We start from the raw sequence: 15,430 nt of genomic DNA, 5'->3' as shown, positions 1-15,430 counted from the left end.
AAATCTGTTGTATTTCTATATATTTGTGTGAAAAATTGAGAATGGAAATTAAAAAGCAATACTATTCACAATAGTAAAAAAATATGGAATACTTACGGGCAAATCTAACAGAAGATATTCAAGATCTAGCACTTCTAAGAAGTGCTTATTAGACCTACCTAAATAAAAACAGAGATATGCTATGTTCATAGGTCAGAAGACTCAATATTGTTAATTCTGAATTCTCCCCAAATTGATCTATACCAGCAGGCTTTTTCCCCCAGTAGAATTTGACAGGCTTATTCTAAATTTTACATGGAAATGCAAAGGGAGAAAGCAGTGTGAATACAGTTTTTAGGTTATGAGTGTTTGAGTGTGTCACTCCAGAGAAAGAAGCCCAAGTAGATGAAATGGGGATAAAAGGAAGATGTGAGAGAAGTTGGGCATAATTGAAAAAGAACAAAGTTGGAGAACTAAAAATACATGATGTCAAGGATTATTATAAAACCTCAGTAATCAAGACATTGTAGTGTTAGCATAAACGTAGATAAATAGATCAAGAGGACAGACTAGAGAGTCCATAAACTCATACATATATGGTCAATTGATTTTTCAGTAAAGGTGCAATGCAATGCAATGAGAAGGGATAGTATTTTCAATAAATGGATCTAGAATAATTGTTTAAGAAAAAAAACAATATCTCAATCAATATCTGACATCATATACAAAGATTTAGACAAAATGAACCATAGATCTAAATGTAAAATGTATAATTATAAAACTCCTAGAATACATAAGAGAAAATGTTTGTGATGTTGGGGTAGTCAAAATTTGCTTGGAAAGAAAGAAACGCTGATAAATTGGACTAAGGAGTTTTGTTCTTTTTGTTTGTTTTTGACAAGTTTTGTTCTTTGAAAGACACAATTAGTAGAAGAAAAAGACAAGCCACAGAACGGGAAAAAAACATTTGCAAATTGGTTCTCTGATAAAAGTTGTAATCAGAATACATAAAAATACCTAAAACTCAGTAATAAGCCCATAGACCAATAAACATTTAAAATATGGTCAAAATATTTGAACTACCAAAGAAGACCTACCAAGTGCAAATAAACTTATGGAAAGTTGTTCAAAATCATTAGTCATTATGAAAGTGAATATTAAAACCACAATGGGATACTATTATATACCTTTGGAATGGTTAAAATTAAAAAGATTGACATCAAGTGTTGATAAATATGTAGAGCAACTGAAAATCTCATATACTGCTTGTGGTAATATAAAATAGTATAACCACTTTTTAAAAAGTTTTAATTTAAATTCCAGTTAGTTAACATGCAGTGTAATATTATTTTCAGGTGTACAATATTGTCATTCCACACTTCCACAAAGTACCTGGTGCTCCTTACAAGTACACACCTTAACCCTATCCTCTATTTAACCCATCCTCCCACCCACCTCCCCTCTGGTAACGATCAGTTTGTTCTCTATAGTTAAGCATCTGTCACTTACTTTGCCTCTTTCCCTCCCCCCCCACAACCATGTTCATTTGTTTTGTTTCTTAAATTCCACATATGAGTAAAACAATATGGTATTTATCTTTCTCTGACTTATTTCACTTAGCATACTACTCTCTAGCTCCATGTACATGGTTGCAAATTCAAATTTTCACTCTTTTTTATGCCTGAGTAATATTCCATTATATATGTATATCACATTTTCTTTATTCATTTACCACCTGATGGACATTTGGGCTTTTTCCATAATGTGTCTATTGTGGATAATGCTGCTTTGAGTAGAGGGGCACATGTATCCCTTCAAATCAGTATTTTTGTATCCTTTGGGTAAATACCTAGTAGTGCCATTGCTGGGTCATAGGATAGTTCAATTTTTAACTTTTAGAGTAGTCTGCATAGTGTTTTCCAGAGTGGCTGTAACAGTTTGCATTCCCACCAACAGTGCAAGAGGGTTCCCCTTTATCCACATCCTTGCCAACGTCTATTGTTTCCTGAGTTGTTAATTCTAGCTGTTCTGACAGGTGTGAGGTGAATCTCATGTCGTTTTGATCTGTATTTCCCTGATGGTGGTACTGGCACAAAACTAGACACATAGTTTAGTGGAACAGAATAGAAAACCCAGAAATGAACCCACAACTAGACTGTCAATTTATCTTCGGAAAGCAGAAAAGAGGGGAATCCCTGGGTGGCTCAGCGGTTTAGCACCCGCCTTTGGCCCAGGGCGTGATCCTGGAGTCCCGGGACTGAGTCCCACGTCGAGCTCTCTGCATGGAGCCTGCTTTTTCCTCTGCTTGTGTCTCTGCCTCAGACAAAAAAAAAAAAAACCCACATGATTATTCCAATAGAGGAATAATCCTCTATTTTTTTTTTAAAGTAGATGCTATATGATTCCACTTACATAAAAAATTCTTTTAAAATGCAAAATAATCTTATAGTGACAGAAGGCATATTAGCAGCTGCCTAGAAATTGGGGTGGGGAGTTTAGGAAGGGTGTGTGGGAGGAATTGAACTAAGCGTGAGGAAACTTTTTGGGGTGATGGGTAAGTTCATTATGTTGATGAATGTGATAAAGTTTTTTTTTTTAAGTATTTATTTATTCATGAGAGACACAGAGAGAGAGGCAGAGACATAGACAGAGGAAGAGGTAGGCTCCCCACGGGGAGCCTGATGTGGGGCCCGATTCTAGGATGCCAGGATCACACCCTGAGCCAAAGGCAAAGGCTCAACCACTGAGCCACCCAGGCACCCCAATTGTGATGAAGTTTTCATAGGTGTTTATGTATATCAAAACTTGTATACTTAAAAATATATACAGCTTACTATGTGTCAATTATACCTCAATAAAGATGTTAAAAGCAAACACCAGGTCATTGTTGTTAGTTGTGAGGAGTTGGACCAGGAGTAAGTTTACGAAGAGAATGGGAAAGTACAAATATTTAGCACTCCTTAAACGAAAAAACTTACCTGAATTAATTTCTTTTAACCTGACTGATTTTGTTGTATTCTGTTTGAGAAAATAGATACCTTAATTGTTTGGGATTTATTGGATTGTTATATTAGTCAAGGTTTTTGTTTATTGGGTTTCTGTTGGCCAATAAATCTCCCTTCCATGAGGTGATCAAGGGAATTAAAGGGAGCTGGAATTCAAATCTAATTATGTTTCTTCTCGTTAACAACTATTTGACAAAAGTTTAGTTAAGAACAAATAAAAAAAAAAAAGAAAAAAGAACAAATGAAAACTATTGACTGAAATTAGATATCACTAATACTATAGATTTTAACTTTTCTTTCCATCCCAATCACTCAATAGCACATGTGATTTATTTCTTAAAAGGCTTGATTAATTCTGATAGGAAAGTAAAAGAGACTAACATAAAATTGGAGCTTGTTCCCACAGTCGGGTGAAATTGTCATTTGAAATCAAAATTATCTCAAACACAAAGATCATGAAAATAAAATGAGTTCCAAAAAATGTAACTCTTCATTGAAAGTTAAAAAACAGCTATAATCTGTAAACTTCTCATTTATGACCTACCTCTCTGGCTCGATGAAGCTGTGCTTGCTCAATCCTAGAGATGATATCCTGTACTGCAAATGGGATCTCCAGCTCAGGGACTTCTGATTTATAAAACGCTTTTCTGTACATGATGGTGGAATCCGCAACTTCTTTTTCTGATTCAGATTCGCTGTCTATCTGACTTTGCATTTTGATAAATATTTTGAAAAGTTGAATGATTTTCTTTTTTCACAGAATATAGGCAAATGCTAATAAAGGTGTCCACAAGGAAGCTAGAAGAGGTCTTTCCTGCTCCCAGAGGTTGTGGTTTATCCTGTTAATAACCATGGTATTCCAGTCCTGGTGATGTCATAATAGATCCATTGTGACATCAGTGACCTAAACATTTCAAGAGTGCTTACTATAATGCAGTGAACTAGGCATTCTATATGCTGTGATGGTAGAAGGGTGAAGGGGGGAGGGTGGGTAGGAAAGAATAGACAACAGGAACGCTAAAAGAAATAGAAGATAGAGCCCTGCTTAAATAAGCTTAAAATCTAGGTGTTAGAATTCAAGGCCAGTATATCAAATGTAACTCCTGATTCTTCTCTCTTCCTGAGGTTTTAAGAATTTTTAAGTGTGTAATGGATTAGTTGTGTTACAATGTCCTCAGCTGCCCCTCAACTTGTTCTAGATATGCAATAATTTGGAAGCTATTTTTTTAAAGGTGATATTAAAGAATTTATTTATTTATTTATTTATTTATTTATTTATTTTTATTTATGAGAGACACAAAGAGAGAGAGAGAGAGAGATTGAGGCAGAGACACAGGCAGAGGGAGAACCAGGGTCCATGCAGGGAGCCCAACATGGGACTCGATCCTGGGCCTCCAGGATCAGGCCCTGGGCTGAAGGCGGCGTTAAACCGCTGAGCCACCTGGGCTGCCCTGGAAGCTATTATTTGGATGAAGATCACACTCTGCACAGCCTAGTTAACTCATTTTTCCAAGGAACCTGACTGAAGAAAGTTTTGAAATTCCATAGTTGGCTGGAGAAATTGAAGGGAACACTGGACGCTGCTTTGTAACTGACAGAGGAATAGTCTGGGCAGCTCCTTTGATTGCAGAGGACGTGAAAGGATTTAGGACACTGGAACAATGAAAGGACAGGATGGTTTTGTTGGCTATGTAGCTTTTAAAAAAATTTTTTAACTAAAAAAATATGAAACAGTACAGAAAGTAATATATATAACAAATAGCCATGTGCCTATCACATAGAATGAACAAATATTAAGATTTTGTCATATTTGCTTCAGAAATTTTTAAATAAAATAAAGTATTAGAGATAAAGCTGGAGTCCCTTTTGGTGTTCTCCCTAGACTCCTTCCTTCCCCTCTGTCCCTTTTCAGAGACAATGGCAGTCATGAATGTATGGATATATTTATGTCTAGTCTCTGTTTATATAGTTTTACTGTAGGTGTATGTATTCATAAACTAAATATTTTGTAGGTTTTAGATTTTATAAATTATGGATGTATAACTTAATTTCTCTACAAGAACTTCCTATGTTGAGTTCTTACTGTAAACTTAGTCTTATGTTGAGTCCTTGCTGTAAACTTGTAAAGTTAAACAATTTATGTATTTCAGTCCTTCAGAGAATGGGAGATAGGGGAAAATAAAGTAGTTGTCTTTTAAGAAATCACTCAATATAGAAACAGCAAATTAAATATTCTCCCTTCTAATATCCCATTGTCTAAGTTACCTCCCCGCTTTGTTCCCAAAACACTGTAAACTTTCTATTACAGTACTTATCTCATTGAAATGTAACTATTATCTGTCTCTGTCCATTAGTTGGTGAACTTCTCAAAAACAGAGGCTTATGTTTTAGGGGTTTTGTTTGTTTTAGACATTTGACATATTCTTCCTCAGTTCCTCCACAGAAACTTTCTAAAATTTGGATATTATTATTTCAGACTCAATTCCTACAGAAACTTTCCTAAGCCACAGAACACTTTCTGTTATTGTTAGATTGCCTCCACCCAACCCAGTCATAAAAATTACTCCCTCCTTTCCTATAAATCACAATTAAGTCCATTCAAGGAAGTTAAAAATGTTTTCTGAAAGGACTGCAATTAAGGATTATTTTGATAAAAGTTTGATTAAAATATCCATCATTATCCAGCATTTCTTGAACTTATCAATTAATGTTTAAATACTTTGTTGATAGTAGATTGTGAGATCCTTAAATAACTTTCCTTTCTCTTGATTTTTTTTTTACATTGCTTACCCCAGTAGGCATTTGCAAAGCAGCCTACATGCTTGTCAACTAAACTAATTTAGCATTATTGTGCTCTCTCCCTCTCTCATATTTTTTATTGCAGCATGGAATTTGTCAGCAACTGGAAATGAAGGCTTTTTAAAGCAAAATTTTAAAGCTCCCTCCTTCCTTTTCAACTTGGCAAGCACTTGATGAGAGATAGTATGTGGCCACCATTATCCTAGACTGTGAAGAATATATGATAGGGTACCTGTGAAGAAACTAAAACACGAAAAAAAGAAAAAGAAAAGAATTTAAAATAGAATATTCAATGGCTAATAAGGGACATGAAGAAGAAATTTGTGGGGAGCAGTGTCTTTGGGAAAACCTTATGGAGAGAGAAGGCTGATTGACAAATGAAAGCATTCCAGATAGTGAAGACACCTTGAGCCATGGCTTTAGAGGTGAGTGTTGAGTTTGTCCTTCAGGGGAAAGGTGACGAGATTGGTTCAACTGAGATGAAGTAATGTTGAGTTTACCGTGGACTAGATTGGGGGGAGTGATGGCACTCGAAACATCAGGAATTTGACGGAGCAATTACTTTGGTATTCAAGTGAAAAAGTGAGTAGATTCATTCGAGCTAAAGGGAGATTACACGGGATCAGAACGGTAAGGTCTTGAAAGCAAGTAACAACAACTGGTGAAAATGAAACCTTTAATTCGGAAAGATCTTTGAAATAATGGAATGGGGAAAAAAAAATCAGTGCAAAAGGTCAAAACCATTATTTCAAAGGATAAGTGTCTGACATAGGATGTAGAAGTGGGACTGCGGAGGAGGGGTGACGCTTACTAGGTACTGCCCAAGAAAATAAGGAATTTGGATCACGGTAACAGAAAAGTATAAAGACCATTTTTAAAGATTTTTGTTTTTATTGTACTTCTTTTGAAGTGACAGCGACAGAACATCAACCAGGAGGGTGTCCACACTAAGTACTGAGTAGCAGAGGTGGGTACCTGGTTTAAGTTAACAGGGGGCAAAGTTCTCTAAAGGCGGTGCCTGAAGGAAATTCGCTCTCCTAAAGGGCTCCTTGAATTGCAAAATTGGGATAAAAATCTATTGCATAAGGTTTCTTACCGATGAATCCACATAAAATATTTAGACGAACGCCAGGCACACAGTAAGCACTGAATAGACAGCAGCCGATATTAATATATTTACTGTTACCGCTGCTTGTTTCTTTTCCTTCTCTACTTTTTTCCTGAGAGCCACCACCTTTTCCGAAGGACTGGAGGTCCGTCCCGTCTAGATCTTTACAAGATCTAGATTTTGCACGATGGAAAGCTGCGTAATTACTACGGCAGCGGCAGCCATCCGTTGGGCGAGACCTGAAACGCGTCCGTAGGATTTTTACACTCCCCCCCCCCGCCCTGGCACAGAATGGTGCTTTCCTCTGATCGCTTCCCCCCCCTCCCCCCCCCCGCGGACTGACGATAGTACCTCCCGGGCTGCCGCTGGAAAAGGTAGCGCAAAAGTTGAGCGCGCCGAGGGGTTTCTCTTGTCCCGGAAGCGATTGTTCTGCAGAACCGGAAACAGTTGCTGTTTCAAGGGAGGTGGGACTGGGCGGGTCAGGCCGCAGCGGCTGACGGCGGGGGAGGAGCCGGGTCCACTGCCGGGTGGAGGGGCCAGGCGAGTGTCCTTATCCTAGCGATTGGGGCTCGGGCCTGTAAGCCCGTTGGAGTCGCGGCGGCGAGAACGATTGGGCCGAGCGGAGGAAGACATGTTGCTCTTCGTGGAGGTGAGTGGACTTGGTAACGTCGTCCTGCCGTGAGGAGAGCCGGAGTGTGGAGGCGCCGGCCGGTCCTACCGCCATGTGACTTTCCAGGCCGTACACGCCGCGGAACCGGCAGATAGGCTGACACAGCACCTGGGCCGTGCAGGCCTGCGGCTCCACGCCGCGCTCCCACGGCTCCTCAGGAGGCTGTGGGAAGTGAGGGCCGTGACGGGGGAGGATTGGAGGTGGCGAATCCAGGCTTGTCTAGTGTGAGGTGAGAATCAGAGGAAGGGGAAAGTGTCCCATATGGACCTCCTAGAGGAGGCAGCGGGGTGGGGGGTGGGGGGAGGGCAGGGGCGGAGTCTACGGAGAAAAGGGTAATCAGGTGGGCGCGTTGGGCTGGGGGGGGCTGGGGGGGGAGCGAGGTCTCGCGGGGCCCTCTGGGAGGGAAGCAGCAACATGTGGGGCGGCGGAGGGAGGAAGGTGAAATTCGGTCTGCGAGTGTTGAGGAGAAAGTTGGAAGCGTCTCTTTAGCAACCCCCACCAAATTTTGTTTGGTCCCGGTCCCTAAGTCTCTGGAACGTTCTGTGGGTGGAAAGCGAATTACTGCGAACGGAGGAGACGCCACTAGGCTTTGGGAGCCTTGAAAGGCACCGCTTTGACCTTTCGTAAAAGTTATTCGGGGCCGTGGCTGCGTGATGAGGGTTCGGTTTTATGAACGGATAAAAAGCCCTCATACGAGGAAAATTCCAAGAATGAGAGAAACCAAGTCCGAGGAAGGCCGAGTTTTTTTGTTTTTGGTTTTTTTTTTTTTTTTTTTTTTTTTTTAATCTTTCCAACAATAGAAATACTTTTTTTTTTTTTTTTTTTTTTTTTTTAACTGGAACGTCTGCTGCTGGCCTATTTTAGTTTTAAAGGTAGTGGCTACTTGCTCTACACAAATACGAGGTTTAATTTCTCTCATTTCTGTCTTTTCTCTTGTGTGCGGTGAGCATCAGCTGACTGCCTGGCTAATGCTTTTGAGTAGATTCCAGATCATATTGTTCTTGCATTGTGAAAACGTCAAACCAGCAAAGCTGCAACTTCGCAACTTGGCACTTGTTAACTATGCCCATAAAAAGAATCTTTTCAATGAGGGAAGGAATTTACAGGTTGTATAATGGATCAGGAAGCTGGAGACAAGTCTGTGGCAGGTTCCCCCCGCCCACCTCCCCCCCCCCCCCCCAGGGTGGCATGGATCTTACTCCGTAATATTCCGGCATAAAGTAAATAACATGCTATAATTTTTTTTTTTTAATCTAACCGACAATGTGTAGCTAGTAAATTTGAGATCTTTAAATGGCGTTTTAAAGAGACACAACTACCTTAGTATATGTCCGACCTTGATAATAAACATTCACTGGAACACTCCCAAGTAAATCATGAGAAGATTTGAGATTGCTGAACCCATTCTGTTTACCGTTTTTTTATTCTCATTGTAGGGTTTTTTTGTGTATTTTTCTTTTTTTTTTTTTTTTTTTGGCAGGATAAGAAATCAGATAAGATTTTAAACCGTGCAAATTTGTATTAGAAACGTTATGCCATGCAAATGCTTCAGGTTTTAAGTGTGTATGTGTTTTGCTGGGCAAGAGAATGTGAAGTTTTATTTATATTAACTGAATTCCAAAATAAACTTTTGAGTTCCAAATTGATTCCTTTGGCTTTGTGAAAATGTGAACTTTAATAATCGCTCCATTTATTGAGTGTTTAAGCTAGATCCTCTCTTGTTTCTAAAACAACATTGCAATGTTTTACAGATGAGAAAACTGAAGTGGAGAGGTTAAGTAACTTAGAAGTGAAGTCTTGGAATTGGGATTTAGATACGTGTCATTCTGGTGCCAAATCATGGTTCTTATTAAACTGTTAAATTAATATTTCCATTAATTGTGAATTGGTATGTGGTTTTTAACTTTTCTCCTATAGTGAGTTATTGAAAGTTAACAAGGACACTAAACATTTGGGGCTGAATATATGGTATTAAAATCAGTAAAAAAAAAATAACACTGGTCATATGGCATTTTGTTAGCTAATGTTTGATCCTTACAACTATAGGAATAACTTTTAGAATTTAGGTTCTAAATGAGTGAACCAAAGCTCAGTCTGATGTCTGAGGTCATTCGGGTGCAAATAATGTGGGGACTAAAGTCTGAAGTCTGGTGTCTAGAACACAAGTCTCTGGCTCCAGGACTTATTTTTGCACTTTCTCCTAAGCCAAGGATTCTTAATCTGGGTCTCTGGTTAGAATTGAGGAAGTCTGTGAACTTGGTTGAGGGAAAAAAATTGCCTGTTTATTTTGACTAGCTTCTAATTCTAGAATTGATGAGAATTGAAAATTCTTGAAATTTTAATGGATGCAACAAGAGAAATATTTTCATATATTACAGTATTTGCAGGTATCTTGAAGTACTGTTAATGTTAATTTCTCCTTGTTATATGTTTAAAAGTCTTATTATTTAATGCGTTAGTAAAGCACATTTATTACTAAGGTAGGAGTTTAAAAAAATTTGGTAACGATAATATAATTGGTTTATTTTGTGATCCTGTGCATTTCAAGACTTAAAAAATAATTTTGAGAAGAGATATACAGATTAATTGGGCTACCGAAGAGGTCCACTGCAGAAGACAGGTTAGGAACCACTTTACTGTAAACCAAGTTGCTTGTGGATCATTTTTGGTAGGGCTTCTCTAACCTGGAATCTAAGTTTTTCGCACTTGTGTTCAAGATCTTTTACTTGCGTGCATTTCTCTGTAAAGACTCCAGCTTAACTAGTTTATAACTGGAATCTGTGGGATAAATAGTAGTAATGATGATAACACTATAATAATAGTGATATACACATATATTGTACCTACTGTGTATCAGGCCTGTTACGTGTTTTTGCATATATACGTGTATACACGTGTACTCAAGCCTACCTGTGAGGTAGGGAGAATAATTATTTTAGAGATAAACTATGGCACAGAGAAATTTGCCCAAGATTATACAGCTAGTGAATATTAAATCTGGAATTACAACTCTGCTACCTAACTATACTGCAGTAGAAATCTACAGGCTGACTGGGATTCCTCTTTTGAGTAATACTTATATGTAACTTTTTTTAACTTAGTCTTGCAAAGGGCTGTATTGACTTCAGTAGTTGATTGGTTTTTTTCCTTACTCTGTTTTGAAGGAGTCTGGCTCCCTGAGAAGAGGCAAAAATGTTTGAATAATTCACAAAATTGTCAGACATGTACCAATATAAATTCTGTTAAAACGCATTCTGTTAAAAAAAAAAAAAAAGCATTCTGTTAAGTTCAAAACAGCATCATGGTCCCTTCTATCAAATTATGTAAATGACAGCTTGCACTTTTTTTCTAAATGATTTTTATGACTGCTGACATTTTTGTTCTTCAGATCATTTTCCTCTACTAATATTTCTAGCAGTTATATCTGCTTTAGTTGTTTGGCCATGTTTTAATTGCGTTTCTGTCTCAATTTGAGTTTTTCCCTGAGAATGAATACCAATAACCACTTACTTAAGTAGCAGTGACTTTTATGCACTTTAAGATACTTTAATAACTATTAGATAACTTTTTAAATATTCTTATTTAAAATACAGATAACATAGAATTTCATGATTTTTAATTTCATAATTTTATTTTCATACATTTTTAAGTGTATAGTTCAGGGTTATTAAGTACTTTTACATTGGTTTTGTTTTTGTTTTTTTAATTTTTATTTATTTATGATAGTCACACAGAGAGAGAGCGAGAGGCAGAGACACAGGCAGAGGGAGAAGCAGGCTCCATGCACCGGGAGCCCGACGTGGGATTCGATCCCGGGTCTCCAGGATCGTGCCCTGGGCCAAAGGCAGGCGCTAAACCGCTGCGCCACCCAGGGATCCCTACTTTTACATTGTTAAGCAACTTTGCCACTCTCCACATTCAGAACTCTTCATCTTGCAAAACTGAAACTGTATGCATTAAATAATAACTGCCCATTCCCTTCTTCCCCCAGCTCTTCCACAATTTTTAAAATGATTTATCTAACTTCTAAAGCTTAATGCTTTTTTAGGTTATAACATTTTTAAATTTTAGATTAACCTTAGAATCTGAAATAAGTGGGATAATTTACCTAATTTTTCATTTATTTTGTATTAGAGTAATCATAATGTGCCTTTCAATCCAAGCAGGACTATTTTTCCCATTTATTTAAATAATTTACTTATGAAAAGTTATTAAAAGTCACTGAAAAAGATTTTTAAAAAAAATGGCTTAGAAGAAGGAAGTACCTGAACAAATCGTGAAATGACTGCCAAGAAAAATTATAAATAAGTGAATAGTGATTTTTGAACAATTTGATTTTGGAATATTTGTTGGAGGTAGATGCAGATTTAAAAATGAACAAAAACATTTTCACGTAGAAATATTTTCAGATACAATGGACTGAAAATGCAGTCAGAATTATTTTTGAAATGTGAAAAGTAGAATAAAATGCTCAGAAATGAACATAAAGATGTAAAAGTACCTTATGTGCTTCAAATTACAGTGAACTGGTTTACAGTTTTTGAAGAACCAGAAGCTAGGAATATTGATATTCACATATTTTGTATCAATTTGGGTTTGTAGTTCCGTATTGCTTCCAAATTACTTCCAGCGAATGGAAATTATCTTTGATAGTAGATGTGAAGATTTCAAATCTGTAATTTTGATTTTCTACCTAGAAGCTTAAGAAAAGATTTTGACCTTGTAGTTGAAATGGGGTCTGAGGCTCTATTGCAGAGGAGCTGAGAGTAGAGGAAGTTGAGAAACTAATCCAACTAATTGTGAAGTCATTAAGATTTTTAACCTCTTTGAAGATCCTTAAATGAAAATGGAAAATGACTCTTTAGCTCTAATGGTGTTTATTGCATCTTATTTTATTGTCCTTGTATTTTGCTTAAATTTTTATTTTCCTTAAAGTTTAGTTCTTGAGGAAGGTTTCTAGTCTTGAAAATATTATAAACTTTTTCATTATGCAGTGATTTTTGTGTAAGGATTTTGGAATCCTGGGTTCAAATGTTAGTTTATGACCTTAGACAAGTGACAACTTTTTGGAACCTCAAGTTCTTATCTGTTATTTGGAAATAATGATTTCTTCTGACAAAGTTAGTGTTCATGATATTTATGATTTTTATGGTGTTTATGTATTAAGCCTTGTAACACAGTCTAGAGAAGAGCTTAACTAACAATTATCGTTTGATCATCAAAGCAACTCGGTTGTGATGTAAATTGTCCAGTATATAAATAGTCACTTCCAAAATGACTGAAATATGTGTTTGATATGTTGAACATTTTTGGAAAAAGTATTAAAACTACATGATAGTGGCACTGGTAACTGTGAAAAACACTGTGAGGTAGCACTGATTTAAGAGCTACATACCTTCTTAAAAGAGAGAGGGAGGGATCCCTGGGTGGCTCAGCAGTTTAGTGCCTGCCGTGATCCTTGGATGAGTTCCGCATCGGGCTCCCTGCATGGAGCCTGCTTCTCTCTCTGCCTGTGTCTTTACCACCACCACCACCCCCATGAATAAATAAATCTTTAAAAAATAAAAGTGAGAGAGAGATACTTTTTGAGTTCTAATCTGAGCCTTGTTACTAATTTACCCTTATTCTGGGTAAGCCAACAGGGTAATTACCTTTAACTTTTTTATAGTTTTTAAGAGTATACTTTTAGTTGGGCAAATAAAACTTTTAAAACAAGAATGAAGATTGCAGTATGTTAAAATATAGACTCATTTACATGCAAGATTTAAAGGAATACAAATAATGAAAAAGAAATAGATGGTTTATATTTCCTTTTTTAGAAAAAAAATTTTTTAAAGATTTTATTTATTTATTCATGAGAGATACAGAGAGAGAGGCAGAGGGAGAAGCAGGCTCCATGCAGGAAGCCTGATGTGGGACTTGATGTGGAACTCAGTCCCGGGGCTCGGGGATCACGCGCTGGGCTGAAGGCAGGCGCTCAACTGCTGAGCCACCTAGGGATCCCTAGAAAACAATTTTCTAATGGTTAAGTGTAGGTAAATGTAAGAAAAAGAAACTTTTGAATATCATGTACTCCTGTGTCTTCTTTTGTCTGTTATCTTGTGATAGAGCCAAACTTGGGTTTAGAAAAATATATCTAGGGCAGCCCCAGTGGCGCAGCGGTTTAGCGCCGCCTGCAGCCCAGGGTGTGATCTTGGAGACCTGGGATCGAGTCCCACATCAGGCTCCCTGCATGGAGCCTGCTTCTCTCTCTGCCTGTGTCTCTGCCTCTCTCTCTGTGTGTTTCTCATAAATAAATAAATAAATCTTAAAAAAAAAATCTCTATATTTATAAATGACTGGCTCTAAGCCAAAGACAGAGATGTACTTTGTTTGTTTACTTTTGGAGAAGTACTTTAGATGAATCTTACTAGGGGTAGTCTTTGAACAGTAGACTTAAAGCCAGACTCCAAGGATGAAAAGTTAAGTTTTGTTTGGTTTCTATATTATTGAGGGAAGAGAAAAAAGCATTTTCTGTGTCAGAGCAAAAAGTCACGAATAATCCAGGGTTTGTGTTGTACTTAGTTGGCCAGTACTTCATACCGTTAGATATTGCAAACTACAAAATAGGTTAGTCTGATCCTACCCCTCATTTTGTCCCAGATGGTTATAGTGTACACCTGTTTTTCTGGAACAGATATCCCACCCTGTTTAATTCTCAAAAATGTCCTGATTTGTATGATACCTTTTATTTTTCAGAAGAGACCAGGGATTCACTGTCTGCTTATTGGCAGTGTTTTTCCCCATATTACTAACATAGTGCACATAATTGGTACTAATATATTTGTTGTTGAATTAGCTATGAGGTTTTAAATTTGTAGGATTTACAAAAACTTGCAATTAAGCAAGGTAAGAGAAATATAGGATTATTCTAGCTTTTTGAGTTAGGTGAAGGAAAAAGTGGGGCAGTGATTGAGTAATAATGATAAGATACATTTATATACATGGAAAGCAGGGAGCCTGACTGGGGCTTGATCCCAGGACCTAGGGATCATGACCTGAGCCAAAGGCAGACACTTAACCAACTAAGCCACCCATGTGCCCCATTGAGGACTATTTAAATTTATTTAAATTACTTAAATGCTAAATAGCAATAGGGTTCTTAATCTTAATAAGGGGATTAGTTCATGAATCTTCTATAGAACTTTCTAGGGAGAAGTCTGTAGTTTTATATTTTCAGAGTAATCTTTGGGCCTCCCCCTCCACCAAAAACTAAGCCACTGATCTATGGAAGCCTGTTTTGTTTTGTTTTGAAGCAGCAACAGATGCCATCTGACTGAGGTGTAGTGAGAATTTGGGGATATAAGTCTTTCCTTCTGATACCAGAGGATTGGCAGTATAGTAATAGCTTTACTGAGGAATAAACCTCAGGTTTTCTTCCACAGTGGAGAATAAGTGAATTCTGATTTTTGACTACTTGCAGAGCTCAGGTGGTCTAGTTACTTTGCTATTCAAAATGAGTCATAGACTAGCAGCAGACTTAGTTACCCAGGGGATGGATTCTCAGAATACTAAATCTCAGCCTCTGCTACTGAACTGCTGAATCAGAATGTGCATCTTAGCAAGATCCCTAGGTTCTTTTTTTTTTTTTTTTAAGATTTTATTTATTTATTCATGAGAGACACAGGCAGAGGGAGAAGCAGGCTCCATGCAGGAAGCCTGATGTGGGACTCGATCCCGGGTCTCCAGGATCACGCCCCAGGCCAAAGGCAGCGCTAAACTGCTGAGGCTGCCCTAGATGATTCTTATACACATTAAAATTTGAGAAACACTTATGTAGCATTTATTTATCCACTGATTCATTTAACAAATGTTGTTAGCTTCCTGTGT

The 15,430-nt window shown here is 37.6% G+C and overlaps 2 protein-coding genes and 1 long non-coding RNA gene across 24 annotated transcripts in view; 1 reads left to right on the top strand and 2 right to left on the bottom strand.

Moving 5' to 3' along the window:
- FAM186A (family with sequence similarity 186 member A) overlaps nucleotides 1–4,094 on the bottom strand; it is a 93,795-nt gene extending 89,701 nt beyond the window's left edge. For 4 of the 12 annotated variants that reach the window (XM_049102813.1, XM_049102814.1, XM_049102815.1 and 1 more), the window contains exon 1: nucleotides 3,529–3,878. In XM_049102813.1, coding sequence (XP_048958770.1) covers nucleotides 3,529–3,699 — 171 coding nt within the window. In that variant the 5' untranslated portion in view covers nucleotides 3,700–3,878. Of the gene's footprint in view, nucleotides 1–3,528 lie in introns of all 12 variants that reach the window. The other 8 variants (XR_003147506.3, XR_003147507.3, XM_025477610.3 and 5 more) reach the window with 4 other exon arrangements.
- The window catches only part of LARP4 (La ribonucleoprotein 4), a 220,491-nt gene that overhangs the window by 142,295 nt on the left and 62,766 nt on the right, over nucleotides 1–15,430 (top strand). For 4 of the 11 annotated variants that reach the window (XM_049102820.1, XM_049102819.1, XM_049102818.1 and 1 more), the window contains one exon: nucleotides 5,869–6,208. In XM_049102820.1, the coding sequence (XP_048958777.1) occupies nucleotides 6,197–6,208 (12 nt within the window). In that variant the 5' untranslated portion in view covers nucleotides 5,869–6,196. Of the gene's footprint in view, nucleotides 1–3,935; nucleotides 4,217–5,868; nucleotides 6,209–7,341; nucleotides 7,541–7,651; nucleotides 7,791–15,430 lie in introns of those variants that run through there. The other 7 variants (XM_025477616.3, XM_025477613.3, XM_025477611.3 and 4 more) reach the window with 5 other exon arrangements.
- LOC125753866 (uncharacterized) lies at nucleotides 5,875–7,371 on the bottom strand. Its single transcript, XR_007406571.1, has 2 exons — nucleotides 7,243–7,371; nucleotides 5,875–7,130 (listed from the first exon to the last, which is right to left on the bottom strand). It is a non-coding gene; the product is annotated as an uncharacterized LOC125753866 (long non-coding RNA).

This window comes from Canis lupus, chromosome 27, assembly GCF_003254725.2.
Source record: "Canis lupus dingo isolate Sandy chromosome 27, ASM325472v2, whole genome shotgun sequence".
Taxonomy (NCBI): Eukaryota; Metazoa; Chordata; class Mammalia; order Carnivora; family Canidae; genus Canis; species Canis lupus.
Note: the sequence above shows the minus strand (reverse complement) of the source record. Positions and strands in the feature narration are given on the sequence as shown.